The sequence below is a fragment of the Papaver somniferum genome, chromosome 2 (assembly GCF_003573695.1).
Source record: "Papaver somniferum cultivar HN1 chromosome 2, ASM357369v1, whole genome shotgun sequence".
Taxonomy (NCBI): domain Eukaryota; kingdom Viridiplantae; phylum Streptophyta; class Magnoliopsida; order Ranunculales; family Papaveraceae; genus Papaver; species Papaver somniferum.
The window spans coordinates 39,393,792-39,410,866 of record NC_039359.1 but is presented as its reverse complement, the minus strand read 5'-3'; the positions used below and the strand labels follow the sequence as shown (position 1 = coordinate 39,410,866).

The following is a 17,075-nucleotide window of genomic DNA, read 5'->3' as shown; positions in this document are numbered from 1 at the left end:
TTGATCACTAACATTGACAAACATGCTTGAGATAGCAACGCATGCGAGTTCGACCGAGCAATGCTCTAACATGTCTGATATTCAACTACCAAATTCTAACCTAGTACGATACACGACTTAGTAAACTACACATCAATAAATACTTTTGGTCATCTAACATCGACAACAAGCTTGAGATAGCAAAACTTGTGGGTTCAACCGAGGATTTCTCTAACATTTTGCCAACCTACCCTCAGTCCAAATTTCAGTATAGGATTTCTCTCTTTTGATGTTTGAAACCTTCCCAAATGCCATAAATATAAATATAAATGCTTGGAATAGTTTCAAATGATCCACAACATTAGTTCTTGAACAATAAATTATTTCTAACTAAGGTTGCTTATAACCAATAAACATTCATTCCTTGAATCATATTTCGAGATGTTTAACAAGACATGCTTGATTCGAAATTTCTTTTTTGCAATAAATCTGCCAAAAGTCATACGACATAGTCTCGTAAAGATAGAATGGTAAACCCTGTGAGTAGATAGAATGGTTCAGTTTTCACATACCTTGTTGATGAAGTTCTTTAAATGTCTTCGTCGATCTTCAGTCTTCGAGAGTTATGGTGATGTCTGATACTCAACTACCAACTTTTATACCTAGTTCGAGACTTGACTTAATAGACTAGAAATCAAGATATAATTTTGTTCATCAAACATTGATAACAAGTTTGAGATAACAAAACTTGTGAATTCAACCGAGCAGTGCTCTAACCATGATTCTTAAAACATGCTCTAGATAACCTACAATATGCTTCTATTGGTGTATGCTCGACACTGGAGACTTAAACATGCCTTTATCATTACCACTACCGTTGAAACCGTCGGAGAACATTCTCCTAACATGTACCCAAAAACAACATCCCCTTTCAATGTCGAACATCCTTAACTATGCAAAAACTACGTATCATCGGTATTTTTATGAAGTGTGAACTTTGAAACCATAGAAATGACTGAGAGACAGGAAAAAAAATCAAACTTGATATATTCGGTGCGTGGTTGATAAAAATGGAATAATTCGTCGAATTACAAATTAGATTGGGAAGTGGTGAATCCTACCCCTCGATAACACGCCGAACAATCCTAACCGAACTGAAAACGCGTTTTATGTAAGCCTACCAAATTTTTTGTGCATTTTCCGAATTTTCAAAATGTTCATCGCTTACACCATTTGGCCTATGTGGTTCATTTTAACTACCGGGTCCTCAAATTTTGTTCTTTGTGGAGAGTTGTTATAAAGTTTTAATTCGGTTACACTATTGAACGGGTGTGGTCCATTTTAACTACTTGGCCCTCAAATTCTATTCTTGGTAGAGAGTTTTTATAAAATTACATAAATTGCAAAAGCTTTTTCTTATGTGCTAACCCGCATTCATATCTTTAAAATGCATTATACATGAATTAACGTATTTACACTTTTTTTCCCAAACTCCGCATAGTTGGTCAGATTTAAATTTCACTCTAATGCACACACTTTCACCGGACACGAATTTTCTCCGCTCACCCGAATTGCTAAGTAGGCTTACCAATCAAGGACTTAGATCCGTGGCGCATAGGGGTATAGAAATGTTTGGGTGGAAAAACGGTAGATTTGCAGCTTCGGGCCGTGACGGTCGCAAGACTTGCTAGCGTGAAATGGTCGCATTGTACCAGTAATACGGAGAGTAATCAGAAAATGAAAGTGTGGCCCGTTGGAGAGAGTAAAGAAAGTAATGATGAAATTGGTTGAATAAAGGAGAGAGAGAAAGAGAAAAAGGATTGGATTGGGTTCCCCACCCGGCAAAACCACTTCAAATGCCGCTTTCTTGTCTCCCCATATTTCTCTGCCCTTGTTTTCTTCTGTCCCCTCCAACTAAACTGCCCCCTCTAGGTAACGTTGATTTCTTTCTCTCTCACGCACATAATTCCAAGCAGATTTCCCAATTTATCCTTGCTTTGTATTTGTATGTTTTCAGTTTATCTTTTCGTGCGAAACCACTCAAATTTGTTGTTTAGGAAAACTAAGAAAAATCATGCTTAACTAAAACCTTTATATGGTACTCCTTTTGTTTTCGAAAAAGCCATACTTACATTTTCTTTTTTTCATTTTAACTTAAAAATTGGTCAAATAAAAAAATTGAAAGTATCTTTTTTTCCAGAAACGGAGGGAATATAGTGTTTTTCACAGATGAATGAGATTTATTTTTAACCACTTTCCATTTTAGGAAGATTGTCGTCATACGTCCTGGTTGCATGAGCAACCATAACACGAGCAACGATGATAACAAATGTTTCTCGTGAATGAATGGGATTTATCAATATTATACTTAAGGGTGCACAAGAACCGAGCCGAAAACCCGAACAGGCCCTGAACCGGTAGAACCGTACCTATTTTTGTACTGAACCGGGGAATGGGTACAGGTACCGGTCCAAAAAATAGGAACCGAGACTAAGGAGGTACAGGTACACGGTCCTATCCAAATCACGTACCGTCCCGAACCAAATGTACCGAGTAGTAATAACCATTAAAATTTAGGGGTAATAAACTAATAATAGCCATTTGATTCACAGGGAAGAGTTTCTTCTTCTCCATTAGACTTCAACTCCACAAACACGGAACACCAGTGACCAGACCAGTTCCCGTTGCGTGTCAGATCATAAGAACAGCGTCACTAGCTAAGGTAGTGCCACTTGCAAAGGAAAAATAGTCCAGAAATGATTCACACTTGAGATATTGTCGAAATCATTTTTTCCAAATTTGACCGCTCTTTGTAGATCCCACTCCCATTTGGTCGGATTTGAGTTTACTTTTGTGTTGTAAGGATGTTCGAGGAAATTCATTTTTGGGTATCATCTTCTGCTCAAATAGAACAGTACCTTAAAATGACTCGTGTAAACAGCTCATACACTACTGATATTGTTCAAAAGTAGTTCAAGTCTTCCTTTGTTTGAAATGTGAAGAAAGATTGAAGAAAGAAACACAAACAGTTCACTTCTAATTTCACCTATTTCTCTTTTTGCTTACTACGTCTGTCTCAATTTAGACCGGAAGTAAGACAAGCGTAAGCGTGTTGGCTGTACACATTCGAGCCTTCTTTTTTTCTTGCTGAATCTTGAAAGTAATACACACTGACACTCATTTGTCAGATTTTTTTTCTTCTCTGGCTACTTCTAAAGCACAATCACTTATCTCATCACTTTCAAACCAAGACTGCAACCACAACACAACATGATTACATGGAATATAAGAAATGATCATCAATTATTCTTTTTTTTTCTCTTTTTTCATGCATTAAGTTAAGTTGTTCCATAATCAGTACTGGAGTTCTTTAATAGATAATCAATCTATTGTTGTTTCTTTTGGTCCACAGCTGCTTCGTGCAGTAGGTATATTGGTCCACTGAATTTTGGTGCTGTAGGTATATTTGAACAGAAAAAATAAGAAAAGGATATTGCAGTTCTGGAACCGAGACTAGTACCGGAATCGTACCTGGTACAGTACTGGTCCCGAATAGTACCGGAATCGAAGTACAGGGTACAAATACCGGTCCAAAAAATAGGAACCGAGACTAGGGAGGTACGGATACTCGGTCTTGGCAAGAATCGAACCGAACCGTACCGTGTGCACCCTTAGTTATACTAACAGAGTATTGAAGTTATTCCAAGGTAAAACAAACTAAGGTTTGGATGTTTGGTTCTTAAATCTGAGATTTTTTAACACTCTTTGTTTTGAATCGACAGTAGACTAAGGTAAAATAACTTTTGACGGTAAAGATATTCGTCAAAAATGAAGTAAATATATTTATAGGCCACCATTTGGATATAAGAAACAAAAGTTAATTAGTCTCAGAAGTTCCGTACAAAAACATTTGTTTCGCAACAAATCTACTTTTTACTTTCAAAAATCATTTTAGAGTCATCAAATAGCATTAGGTATTAGAGTCATCAAATAGCATTAGGTATTAGGTATTCGCTAGTCGATACTTATACGTAATTGATTTTAAAGGAAAATTTTAGTCAATTACATTACCTTGGAGCGTCCACAATGGTGTGAGTATAACCAAAGACCAAAGACTAAAAAAAAAGATCAAATTTGGGTTTAGTCCGTCATGTGGCGTAGTGGGAAAAAAGTATATTTGGTCGCGCGTTGATAAAGCTTACGTCTGGATAAAGATAACGCCTGACATGAGGCGTTTGTAAAGATTCCGCCCGACATATTCAAAAAATGAAATAAAAAATGGGGCGTTGATAAAGTTAACGCCCCAAGCAAAGTTTTGAAAACTTTGTGAGGTTAGTCCACGACTATATCAACGCCCCAAGAGAGGCGTTAACATTATGTACGCCTGGGTGCCCGGCGTTAACTTTACGTACGCCCCATCCAGGCATACATTTTACGTACGCCCCATCCAAGCGGACATTATACCAACGCCCCATCCAGGCGTACATTTAACCAACGCCCCTGCATCAGGCGTTAACTTTACGAACGCGCGGCTACAAACGGACATTATACCAACGCCCGTCGGGTAGGCGGACATTATATAAACGCCCGACTATATTTGGGTTTGGTCTTGATCGCCGACCAAATTTGGTCTGGGTTTTACTCTTTGATCAATTTTTGATCGATGGTCCGTCCACTGCAGTTGCTCTTATAAAGATCTACCGAGAACAAAAACGACCATCCTCTTGTCATTTGCATATCTAGTCAAGTAGACACTAACCAAACACTCACCTAATTTTTCTTGTTAGATTTTGGTTAAAATTCAATAAAAGCCGTACACACATTTTCACTTTATTTTACTGGATATCTTGATTTGGAAAACTTTTCCAAAAATCTACTCAACTCAAAATAAGTATGATGATCAAACTGAACAACCTTATAATAATTGGGTACATAGATATTCCAAATCAAAAAAAAAAAATTAAAATGTTGCATCTTTGGCTAGACATATCATTTTCTTCCTTGAGATAATTACAAGACTACTTTATTTATTCACTCAGGGGTCTTTTAGGTAAAAACGATTTCCATTCCCAAATCAAGAAAAAGTTAAAAGAATATCTAAGTCAATACATAAAAGGTCCAAGGGTAATTTGGTCACAATGAAAAGCTAAGAAAACCAGAAACCATCTTTTTGCAAAAGCTAGCCTCTTTTTCTTTTCCATGTAAAGAACTAGATCCCTCCCTCCACTCGCTTATAATAAATACAAAAACTAAAACAATCTTTATACTACTAGACTAGATAAGAAATATTTCAGCGGTTCAGATTACTTGAGTATATTAAATCTGAACCATCAATTAAATGTCCTCGTTTTAATCAAAGGGTATAAAAAGAAGATGTCTGAATTTCGGTTAGAATTATAAATATATATATTTATTAGTTTTTTTCTTTTTTTTCTCTCAGCTTCAGTTTTCACAGTGATTCAGCAATACTAAGTGAGAGAGAAGGAAAGAACTTAAAAGAAAAACAAATTTGTTGTTATCTGCAAAAATGGAGGGGCCTTAGCTTTTGCTAACAAAATTTCCTCTTCAGATTCAGAAATTTCGAGCAAGGAGTTTAGTTTTTCTTTTCATTCAGTTTAGATCTTTCTAATCTAAACTGATATCTTCAGGTATGAGCTCCACAGAATTTCATTAAGGTTTATGTCTTTTAGTTGAATTTTGAGTTTCTTTCTTCATTTTTGTGTTGGTGGGTCTTCATTTTGTGTTTAATGGTGCTTGATTTTACTTTCTTTTGGTTGATCTCTGATTATTTTCATGAGTTTTAGCTGAAATTGTAGTGTTTATGTTTTTTTATTTGGGTTGGGAAATTTAGGGTTAGGGCAGTTTAAAGCTGCATGGACTTTTTTGTGATCTCTTGTTAAAGAAACTTTTTAAAGATGTTCTTTAGTTCAAATTCTAGTGTAAGCTTTGGTATTGGGGTTTTTACTTTCCCTTCTTTTGATCAGTATACATATACCCTTTTTTGATATTTGAGGAAAATTGAACTTTTTTTTTTCTTAGTAAATTTTTGTTAATGTAGGTTGAATGAATTGTTTATTAGGAGTTGTTGTTGCCTTTTGGGAAGATAAAAATTCTCTAGACCTAAGGATTCTGGTTGTCTCAAATTATCATTTGATTTTTCTGCCTTTGAATATTCTGCCTCGGTTTTAGTTATTTTGCTCAAAGGCATAATTTACCTAATTAGAGATAGGTAGCACTGTGGATTTTTCAGCTTGTTGTGTGGTTTCTGTAGGTGAATCTTGATTCATTGTTAACAATTATCTTGTTAAAGCACCAATTGTTGATCAGTGTAAAAGAGTCTTGAGAGTTTGTCTTGTCAGTTGATAGGATATGTTTTAGTTGTGAAGGAGTTTTTAATGGTTTTGATTGCGAGCAGGTTAAGAGAGATATTCGAGGTTCAACAGATTTAATGTCTACACCACTGCACGGTATTGCGGAGGAGGGGCTAAGTAGCAATGTATCTACAGTGGATAGAATTTCCCTTAACAGCTCGGAACCAAAAGAGCGTAATTATATGGGATTACCAGATAGTTCATCAGATGAGAACTCTGTATTATCTAGCTTATCTGATGGAAAGAAGAGCAATTTGAATCTTAAAGCGACAGAGCTAACACTTGGGCTACCTGGAAGTCGATCTCCTGAAAGACATCAAGAGCTTTGCTTGCTTAGTTCAGGGAGGCTCGATGAGATACAGCTGTTTCCTTTGCTACCATCATCATCAAAGACAGCTTTATCAGGCAACAAAAGAGGGTTTTCGGATGCCATGCATTTCTCATCCAAAAAGAATTGTTCAGATCCAGGAGTACAATCTACTTCTGTCAAGGAGAACTCTGAATCTCAGCCGTGCTTACTAAATGATGGGTCTCATACTATCAGTGAATGTGGTCCTTCTAATAACACTAGCAATAATTTAGCTTCCAAGTGAGTACTTGTTACATTCTTCCTTGGAGCGACTTCTAATCACCATGTACAAAGTTGCTGACCTTCTTTCCCTGGCAGGCTACAAGTCGGAATGTTTCCATTGATGAAATCTTCTAATAACTCCAGTAATCCTTCAGCTGCTAAGTGAGTGTTTATCAAAATAGATTAGTGAAATTGTTGTAGGTCACCATGTAAAGATTAACCATCCTTCTTTTTATGGCAGGGCACAGCTTGTTACGTGGCCACCTGTAAAATCTTCTACTAACAGTTGCATTTCTCCAGCAGCCAAGTGAGTTCTTGAAACAAAATTACTTCCGCTAGTCGGCTTTCAGTTACCAATTACAGTTTTCTTACCTTCTTTTCATGTCAGGACGCAAGTTGTAGGGTGGCCTCCATTAAAATCGTCTAACAACATTAGTAATCCTCCAGCTGCCAAGTGAGTGCACTGTAAATTATTTTCTGACTTGGCTTTGGATTCTAGTACTGTGTTAATAACATGTTCCTTCCGTGGCAGGGCACAAGTTGTAGGCTGGCCACCGATAAGATCGTTTAGGAAAAACACGTTGGCCACTACTTCAAAAAACAATGACGAAGTTGATGGGAAACCTGGCCCTGGTCCATTGTATGTGAAGGTCAGCATGGACGGTGCTCCTTATTTAAGGAAGATTGACCTGAGGAGTTATTCTTCATATCAAGAACTGTCATCTGCTCTTGAGAAGATGTTTACCAGAGGTGAGTGGTGGTATAGCCCTTATTTATTTTAAGGTCAACAGGAAAATTTTCGAGTTCGACCTTTATTTCTTCTTGGACATTGTTGTTTTGCTTAATATTACCAGTTTTAACATGGATCCAGTCACCGCTGTTTGTATTTGGAATTAGGCCAATGTGGGTCCCATGGAGCTCAAGAAAGTGAAATGCAGAGTGAGCGCAAAGTGCGAGATCTTCTAAATGGATCAGAGGATGTCCTAACATACGAGGATAAGGATGGTGACTGGATGCTTGTAGGAGACGTACCATGGGAGTAAGCTGACTGCCATCCCCACCATAGTCTTTCAATTTTTGTTTTCACAACTTTTGTCTCTTATGCATGCTATATGGTCCAAGTACAAAATAAGTTCTGGTCATCATCTTGATTAAGATGAATTTGAATCATATACAAAATTCAGTGAGACCACAACTGTGAAAATATGAGCATGGACGTGCAATTGTTGATTAACACTGACCTTTGAGTAACTAGATGCAGTCGTGATACAGTTGTGAGTTGGTGTTTGGACAAAGAAGTGAGATATATTATATTGGTCACTTGTGCCTTTTAGATTGAGTAACTAAATTCAGTCATGCAAACTGCCGTTGTGTCTAAATGTTATCGTGGTCTTCATGGATGATGTCCGTACTATGTAGTATACTGCTCTAACCAGCCACGTCATTTCAGAAGATTAAATACTGACAGTTCCAATCTTAGTTATTGGTAACTAAGCAAACGCCATATGTGTCTTATATATTTAGTAGCCTGCAGATTAAATCTCTAACTATATTCTTGTTATTATTTGTTGCAGGATGTTTATTGAATCTTGTAGAAGGCTGAGGATCATGAAAAGCACTGATGCAATTGGCTTAGGTACTTTATTTCCTGTTCCCATCTAAGTTTTTACACCAATCTGGTTAGTTGATGGTAGGTGTCCAGGAGGTGAGAGGGCAAACTCTTGTTATGAGTGAGTAGTGCGTCACTAAGAACATCTACCTAACTAAAGAGTTTACAAGTTCTAGAAGAGCAATAAGATAGAGTAATCAGTCTAGCATGTGCATGTCGGTGGTGTTTTGGTTTAATTTTATTATAGTTCCCACATAAATGATTAAGCCATATAGTGCACATATTCCTGAGGTAGGTTGAAAACAACATCACTCTTTCTTGATTATAGAAAATGTGACGTCTTTTATCTTGTGCTTCACAATTTTTTGATAAAATGCAGCACTGAATTCAACTGTGCTTCTATTACTGATTCTGCTTTTTACATAGTAACTTATGTTATGCAAGTTCAATTTATTTTTTCCCAATGGTTGAATGTTGAAATATCAAAATAATATTTCATCACAACCTCTTTATGGTTATTTCCACATTTAGTTTCTCTCAAGTTATTCGATACAACCAGAGGTCCTTAATTACCCATTATGACTAGTTGACTTGAACCTAAAAGTGGTCTCTGTATATACCAGTTTTCATCATTTGTCAGTTCTTGGTGCAAGGACTTGATCAAAACCAGAAAACCAGAATGTATAACTTTTTTAATTATCTTGTTGTAAAGTTTGTGAGTGGTAATTGGTGTTAAGTGTTCTTAACAAGTATCTGTGACAAGTTTCAGCTCCAAGGGGGACAGAGAAATGCGGAAACAGAAAGTAGCCAAGTCTAAGCAGAATAAGTGATATTCTTGCCTCCAGTCAGAATGAGAAACCAACCATCAAAGCAAAGGTGAGTCAAGCACTTGAAGTAGATTGAAGTTAAGGAAGAGAGGGGAGAGAATGCAGTTCAATAAAGATCAAAATGGTGTTTTGGATGCTACAGCTCTTATCCTTGTATGATTTTGATTTTATTTGCCTGTGGGAGTTCATGTAATTTCATTTTGTCAAGGCTTAGTTATTGATACGCCTAATGAAGAAACACTATTTTGGAGTCCCTAATTAACATATAATTTGACTAGTGTTGTGAGTGTTGTTTGTCCATGTTTTCTAACTTGGACTAATAGTTTGTGAAGTGTTTGTGATGAATTTGTTTTTTGTAAAGACTACCTTGGGGTTGCGTTTCTTCATCTTCCTGATGAATATTTGGAATTCATGGTTTAACCACCATTTTTGTATCCGAAAACAATGAAGAAGGCAGAGGTGAGTTGCTAGGAAGCTAGCACACCTTTGACGTCTATCTTCGTGAGTAATTGACTTGTTTCACGTGTCCTTTTGATCAAATGTCTACCCTGTCCAATGTTGGGATTCTTCATTGCAAAAACTTAACATAGTTTCTCGTGGGAGAAAATTACAAGCCCGTTAGAGGGGTGGCATTGTGATAGTAATGTCCCTCTAGTTGGTTAGGAGATGTCCTATAGGGGGTGTAAATTCATTAGATTACCCTTTCTGTTTTAAATGGACTAATTTGTCCCTCCTTTTTAAGTTGAAAAGACAGAATTGTCCTCCATCTTATTTAAACCTAATTATGAATGAGAAGATCAAAATCAATTTTTTTCATTCATCTTCTCTACTACTCCATTGCAACAGTAACCACCACCTCCATTAATACAAAACCGAAACTTCATCGTCTTCGATTAATCGGCGATTCGCAAAATTAATAATCGTTGATTGAAGTCTACATTATAGATGACGAAGAAGAAGAAAGTTGATGAACATTGTAGTGATTCTAATCAAGCAAATCTTCCATTAGGTGAAGAACGACAATTTCCATTCCAAACCCCTCCACCGGACAAATTAGTTGGAATGACTTACATGAGGTATGTTTTGCGAAACCCATTTAGGGTTTAGTTTACTTTGTTCGTTTTAATTTCATTTTCTATCAAAAATTAGGGTTTTAGATGAAAAATCAAGTTTTCATATCCTGGGTTTTGGTTACTTACGGTTGAAATTAGTTCTATTATGAACCATAAGTGAAGCTTTTGATGCTGGTACGGTTTGTAACAATTGAAATTTTCTGAAATACCAACCGTATGTTCTTAGGTCTGAGAATTTTTCTCAGTTACGGTTGATGTTAAAACGGAATTACGAACCGTATTTCGCCCTGCATGTTAAATTTTTTGCCTACGGTGCCTATTTATATGTTAGTTACCAACCGTATATTAGGTACGGTTCATAATCATATTTAACCGTAACTTACCCTGTCATTTTAGATAACTCTTTTGTACGGTACATAAATAATTTCTTTATCAACCGTAAGTTAGTTACGGTTTGTGTTGATATGTACATCTTTAACCGTATATTATCCTGTGTCTGAAAACCTATCGTTAACTAATGTTACGGTTGATCCCGATAAGAAACTTACCAACCGAATTATTCTGCGGTTTGTTATAGTTGTCCAGTTACACACCGTGTCTTTCCTACGGTTTGTTACGATTGTAAAGTTACAAACCGTAAATTGTTTTGGTCACAGTTTTTTTGGTTTCTTTGTTTATATTTTGTTTGTTCAACCTGTAGGAATTCATTCAAATTATTGCTTATGTAGGAATTCTGATAGGGTGAAGAATAAGAGAGGTAATAATTTAACTCCGATTGATCATACGCCCACTCCTCGTGGTGACAAGCATTTAGGGGTAGATCATAGAGGTGTCCCCAAGAATGTGAAGAAGAAGAATCAATTTGAGATTAGGCTTAGAGAACCATATGTAGGTAACTATGGGGTTGAATTTGAAGGAGCTGAACCTAATGATCAAGAAATTGAAGAGGTGGGAGTTGAAAAGAACCGTGAAGAAGCTGATGATGAAGAAGATGAAGAAATTCCTAATGAATCCAATGACGAAGAATAGGAGGAAGAAGAAGGAAATGACGAAGAGGAGGGAGAGGAAGTAAATGATGAAAATTAGGAAGAGGAAGCAAATGATGATGAGGGAGTACAAAACAAGGGGAAAGAAATTGTTGTAGCTACTGTTGGGAAAATTGGCACCCTAGCGCAGCGGAATCACAGGATCACAAAGGGCAATTGGTGATTTGAACCAAATATGGGAGAAATAATTAGAAAGATACAGAAGATAAAGAAGCACACAACCACAACACAAGATATACGTGGTTCACCTTTACAGGCTACATCCATGGCCAACACCACCAGAAAACTTCCATTAAATCAAAGACCATTACATGCTTTTTATGCAACCCTAGACAATACCAAAGAGTTAACAAGAAATACCCGAGAACACCATTGAAGAAACCATAGAAACCAACTTTCTAAACCATTCTCCAAACCAGCCTCATATCTTCTCTTCTACACCGTGTTCATAGTCGCTGGTAACATAGGAGAAACATGGAAACACTAGAATCTAGGTTTAGGTAAAAGCCCCAAACCCTAAACCCTAGAACACCAAAATCCTCTCTCTACAAGTTTTTCTCTCGCACCGATATTGACCTTCACGGTAGCACACGATCCTCCCAACAAAGAGACCAAAAACCTAAGCACAAGGTTCTACCACTCTTCTAGGTTGGATTGCCTACAAACCTACAATTCTAGTCCTATATATAGGGAACACAAAATTGGCCACCAAGTATTAGTCTCCTATTAGGAAACCAAAACTCTTTCCTAATATATTTCCTACTCCAATTAGGAAATCCACCTTAATGTGGAAACATACTTAAACTAGGAAATCCACCATTTTCCTAACAATCTCCACCTCGGATCATACTTTCAAGCATGAGACGATCACAGGAAATTACCTCCATCTTCCACCAAAGTTATTCACCATCTCTATATACCCGTAGAATTACTTTTGAAGCTCAAATCCGAACTTCCATCTTCATAGAACCATCTCTCTGACCAAAAGACCATGACGTTGATAAAATTCTTCAAACCATCTTCTACTAGAAGAACACTTGTGAAACTGATCATGTTTCACAAACACCATGAAAATCTTCAATCACCATCAACGAAAGTTTGCACAGACTCCACCATTTATCAACAAGAGAACCATCCAAAATAATCACCATTAGCTTCACCTAAGCAGTAAGTTAATTACATATTGAATTCTAACCCAGAAAGAAAAAAATTAGCTTCAATATCATATTCCAGCACATGTCATGATTACCGTGTATCTGAAACAAACCATCAGACATTTCCACTGTGATTAACAGGTTTAATCCTTTAAGCGATCCTCAAAGCCATCACCAATCTGACATACCTTTACCACAATCACACCCAACATACTCGCTCAGAATATATACCGTGTGAATTCTCAAATTACTATGGTACATGCTTTCGAGATCGGACACATTCTTGATATTACGTGCAAGCCATAAAGAATACTTTAACATAGACTTAAGAAAATAAATCTATAACATCTCGTGCATAACTTCGAAGCGTTGCTGAACTTGCTTGTACATGAGACTTCACAGCCTCATCCTTTCTTCAAACTTTGTAACCCATTCTTTATAGTGTATGATCACTAACACTCTTCAAGAAGTATATATGTATATGTATCCCACCTCATTCGGCCTTATTCTGCATCCCATACTACATCATAAAACTAAACGAAGAACATAAACTTCTACCAAGTTGAACCTCCGATTTGTAAATCACACATCACAGATCCATCTTTGTGTAAACACCGGTTAACACATTATCTTCAAAACATATTTTTCCACCCGAACAATAAACCATCGTTCAATTCCAGGTTCAATCACACCAACCCATCCTTGATCTGATACCAATTGTTGGGAAAATTCGCACCCTAGCGCAGCGGAATCACAGGATCACAAAGGGCAATTGGTGATTTGAACCAAATATGGGAGAAATAATTAGAAAGAGACAGAAGATAAAGAATCACACAACCACAACACAAGATATACGTGGTTCACCTTTACAGGATACATCGACGGCCAACACCACCAGAAAACTTCCATTAAATCAAAGACCATTACATGCTCTTTACGCCACCCAAGACAAGAACAAAGAGTTAACAAGACATACCCGAGAACACCATTGAAGAAACTATAGAAAAAAAAATATCTAAACCATTCTCCAAACCAGCCTCATATCTTCTCTTCTACACCGTGTTCATAGTCGCTAGTAACATAGGAGAAACATGGAAACACTAGAAACTAGGTTTAGGGAAAAGCCCCAAATCCTAAACCCTAGAATACCAAAATCCTCTCTCTACAAGTTTTTCTCTCGCACCGATATTGACCTTCACGGTAGCACACGATCCTCCCAACAAAGAGACCAAAAACCTAAGCACAAGGTTCTACCACTCTTCTAGGTTGGATTGCCTACAAACCTACAATTCTAGTCAATAGGGAACACAAACTTGGCCACCAAGTATTAGTCTCCTATTATAAAACCAAAACTCTTTCCTAATATATTTCCTACTCCAATTAGGAAATCCACCTTAATGTAGAAACACACTTAAACTAGGAAATCCACCGTTTTCTTAACAGCTACAACTCCAGCTCCAGCTAAACCAGTTAAAGAAAAGAAGCTGACAAAGGAACCCGCACCAAAAAGGTTGCATATTCCTAAAGGAAAAGAGTTGTTGTTGCCACAAAGGAAGAATAAAAGTCCTTGGGGCGAGGCACCAGATAAGTCATCAATCTTATTTGGTTGTACCAATTCCTGGGACGCAAAAGTATGTGAGACTAGGGTATGTTTCTCTTAACACATTGTTATAAATTATTTCTATTTATTTTGTTTGTATTTATGTATATTTCATTTATCTCAGTTTAACAAAATATGTTTGTATTTTTTTTAGGATCATGCAACGGCGAACAAATTGCTCAAACGTCAAAGGGTTATGTATTGGCCATTAGGTGAAGAATGTCCTGATGTTCGTACTCTAGAGGAAAGTTCAGGATTAGGGCCTGGAGTTCTGAATACGTAATCGGAGTATGATAGTTTTGTGGTAAATGCCTTCAGAGAACGATACTGGCTTGACACCGATACGTTTCATCTCCCATTTGGAGAGATGACAATAATACCGGACAATGTGAAGAAAATTCTTGACTTGGAAGTTGAAGGAAAATCTGTGTATGAAGGTTTCGATAACAACATGTCTTGGACTGATCTTTACAGCCTTGTTGAAGAAACACTTGGGTGGGATAAAGACGAGACCGAGATGGAGTTTATGTTAGCTGCTAGTTATGATCCTTCGCAACCACACAAGGTTTACAAGGTAAAGAAGCTGCTGTTGAATAATTTGAAGACGAAGTTTGGAGACACGCTAAAAAGAAATTGACAGGTGAGGTGATAGATGAAACAAGATCTAGGAATACAACCACAGCGTATTTGTTGTATTCTATTGGGACCGTATTCATGCCCGATAACTCGGGAAATAGGGTGAATGTTCATTACCTACAATTGTTGAAGGATTTGAAGAAGACCAGAGAGTATTCGTGGGACACCGCCACGCTTGCATATCTACTTGAAAGTCTAATAAAGGCCTCGAGAGTTGGAGCTACTGAAATTGCTGGGAATGTTGCGCTTCTAATGGTAAGTTTGGTTACATTTTATCATTTTTTATTTTATGATTGTTTGTTATATTTATCTTTTGTAGTCATGTCCTAATTGCTTAAATTGTTTTATATTTTTCTAGGCATGGGTGTATGACTACTTTCCGAGCCTGAGACTTTCTACTGAATGGGAAGAACATGATCATGGAACTACAGGAAAGAAGTTTATGTTCACTGGTAGAAAAAAAAGGAACAAAGAAGCGAGGCTCATTCAAGTGAGGCATGAAATATATGCTTTCACTGTTGAAGATATTATCTTTGACCCTTATTTGAGGATTGAAAATGGAGTCGATGCTCGTCGTTTCACATAGACCGCAGGCTACAATGGACCATTGTATCATGCCACAAGTTATGTTATGACCAATCCTCGTCGAACTCTACGCCAAATTGCTCATATTCAAGAAAATGTCGTTAAGGGAAAATTCAAATTATCTAAGGATGGATCCGAGACAAAAGGCCCCACTATTGTAATCAACTACCGCCCAACTCCGACGGTTGATGTTTGGAACAACCGCCATCAACAAAGATACCAACTCGCTGTGGGAGAGGCAACGACTTGTAACAACACGAAAGAAGCCGTTGATGATTACATAGATTGGTATTATCATTTTGGTCACCCACATGTGATTAATAATGATCCGGAGGCCCATCCACTTATTCAAAAGGAAATAGAAAAAAAGAAGGCTGCCGAGGAGAGCAAAGAGACAAAGGGACTATTTGGTATGACTTGGAAGAAACTATATTTCATGTCGGTACGTAACTTTGTTATCCTTATGACTTGTAATTTAGTTCTAATTCATATTATGTATTATGGAATAATCTCTTAAGACTCCTTTTTATGTGTGAATAGAAAGAACGAGGATAAAAGTTGGCAAATAGTATGACTTCATGCATCCGTGCTAATGGTGTGATTAAAGCTCCTCAACAAAGGACCTTATAAGAGCAAATAGGGAACATGTAAGATCCAACCAGGAAATAATTATATGAGGGGTTGGTCACGGAAAAAAGAGGCTTAAAGAGGGTAAGAAACTCCATTGGAGGTGTGAGTATTAGCCATAGTCAGCCGTCATCTAGCAGCGAAGATACGCCTTTGGAAGAGGATGTGCATGGTGTGGGTACTAGCCAAAGAGGTGGTCGTGGTCGTGGTGGTCTTCGTGATGGTCCTCGCACTCGTGGTGGTGGTATCACCAACAAAAGAGGTCGTGGTCGTCATGCTTAATTATAGTTGAGTGACATTTTATAGAAGGACAACTTTTTATTTATTAGCTTTGTGTGTGGTTAGTTTATGGATATTATCAAGAACTGATGGTTGTGTGGTTAGTTTATAGCTTATGTATATTATAACGAACATGTTATGAATTGTGTGGTTATGGATTTTAGCTTATGGATTAATTGGAATGAATTAACAATGTTATGAACCGTGTGGTTAGTTACTGGTTGATTGATAAAATTGAGATAGCTCATATGTTACGGTTGGTATTAGTTTTCAGATTACAAACCGTAACTAGTCTAGAAGTCAATTTTTCAGTTTATCTCATGTTACGGTTGGTAAGTGAATTTCAGTTACAAACCGCAAGTTAGGTTACGGTTTGTATTTCTTTTGCATTATCAACTGTAATTTACCCTGGAACTTCTGAGATTTGGAGAGGCCACACTGACGGTTGGTAAAGAAATAAGATAATCAACCGTAACCCTGATGTAATTTTTTTTGCAGAGTTACGGTTGCTAATTGATAGACACATTTTTGTGTCTAGTTTGATCTCAATACTATATATTGTTGGCACTCGATTTTGTACTAATTTTGTTATTTTATGTATTTGTAGGTACTTTTTGGAAATAAATATTTTTGGAAAATTCGGCTCGAAAAGTTGATTTTAGCACCCGGAGGACAAGTGTTATTCGGAATCTCGCTTTTGGATAACGGTAACCTAATT

General features: G+C 37.1%; 1 protein-coding gene across 1 annotated transcript; it reads left to right on the top strand.

The window, feature by feature from the left end:
• The first annotated feature begins 5,385 nt into the window (after positions 1 to 5,385).
• LOC113347416 (auxin-responsive protein IAA9-like) lies at positions 5,386 to 9,787 on the top strand. The gene is made up of 9 exons (XM_026591065.1): positions 5,386 to 5,627; positions 6,395 to 6,939; positions 7,018 to 7,083; positions 7,163 to 7,228; positions 7,310 to 7,375; positions 7,454 to 7,671; positions 7,819 to 7,960; positions 8,496 to 8,557; positions 9,300 to 9,787. Exons 2-9 carry the CDS (start codon positions 6,428 to 6,430, stop codon positions 9,335 to 9,337), a joined length of 1,170 nt encoding a protein of 389 aa, XP_026446850.1. The 5' UTR covers positions 5,386 to 5,627; positions 6,395 to 6,427; the 3' UTR covers positions 9,338 to 9,787.
• Positions 9,788 to 17,075: the final 7,288 nt, after the last annotated feature.

Excerpts from the sequence above, each read along its gene's own strand:
- LOC113347416 (XM_026591065.1), top strand. The coding sequence starts at position 6,428 with ATGTCTACACCACTGCACGGTATTGCGGAGGAGGGGCTAAGTAGCAAT. Across the intron at positions 6,940-7,017 it reads AGCAATAATTTAGCTTCCAA|GCTACAAGTCGGAATGTTTC; the intron begins GTGAGTACTTGT and ends TTTCCCTGGCAG. Across the intron at positions 7,961-8,495 it reads GTAGGAGACGTACCATGGGA|GATGTTTATTGAATCTTGTA; the intron begins GTAAGCTGACTG and ends TATTTGTTGCAG.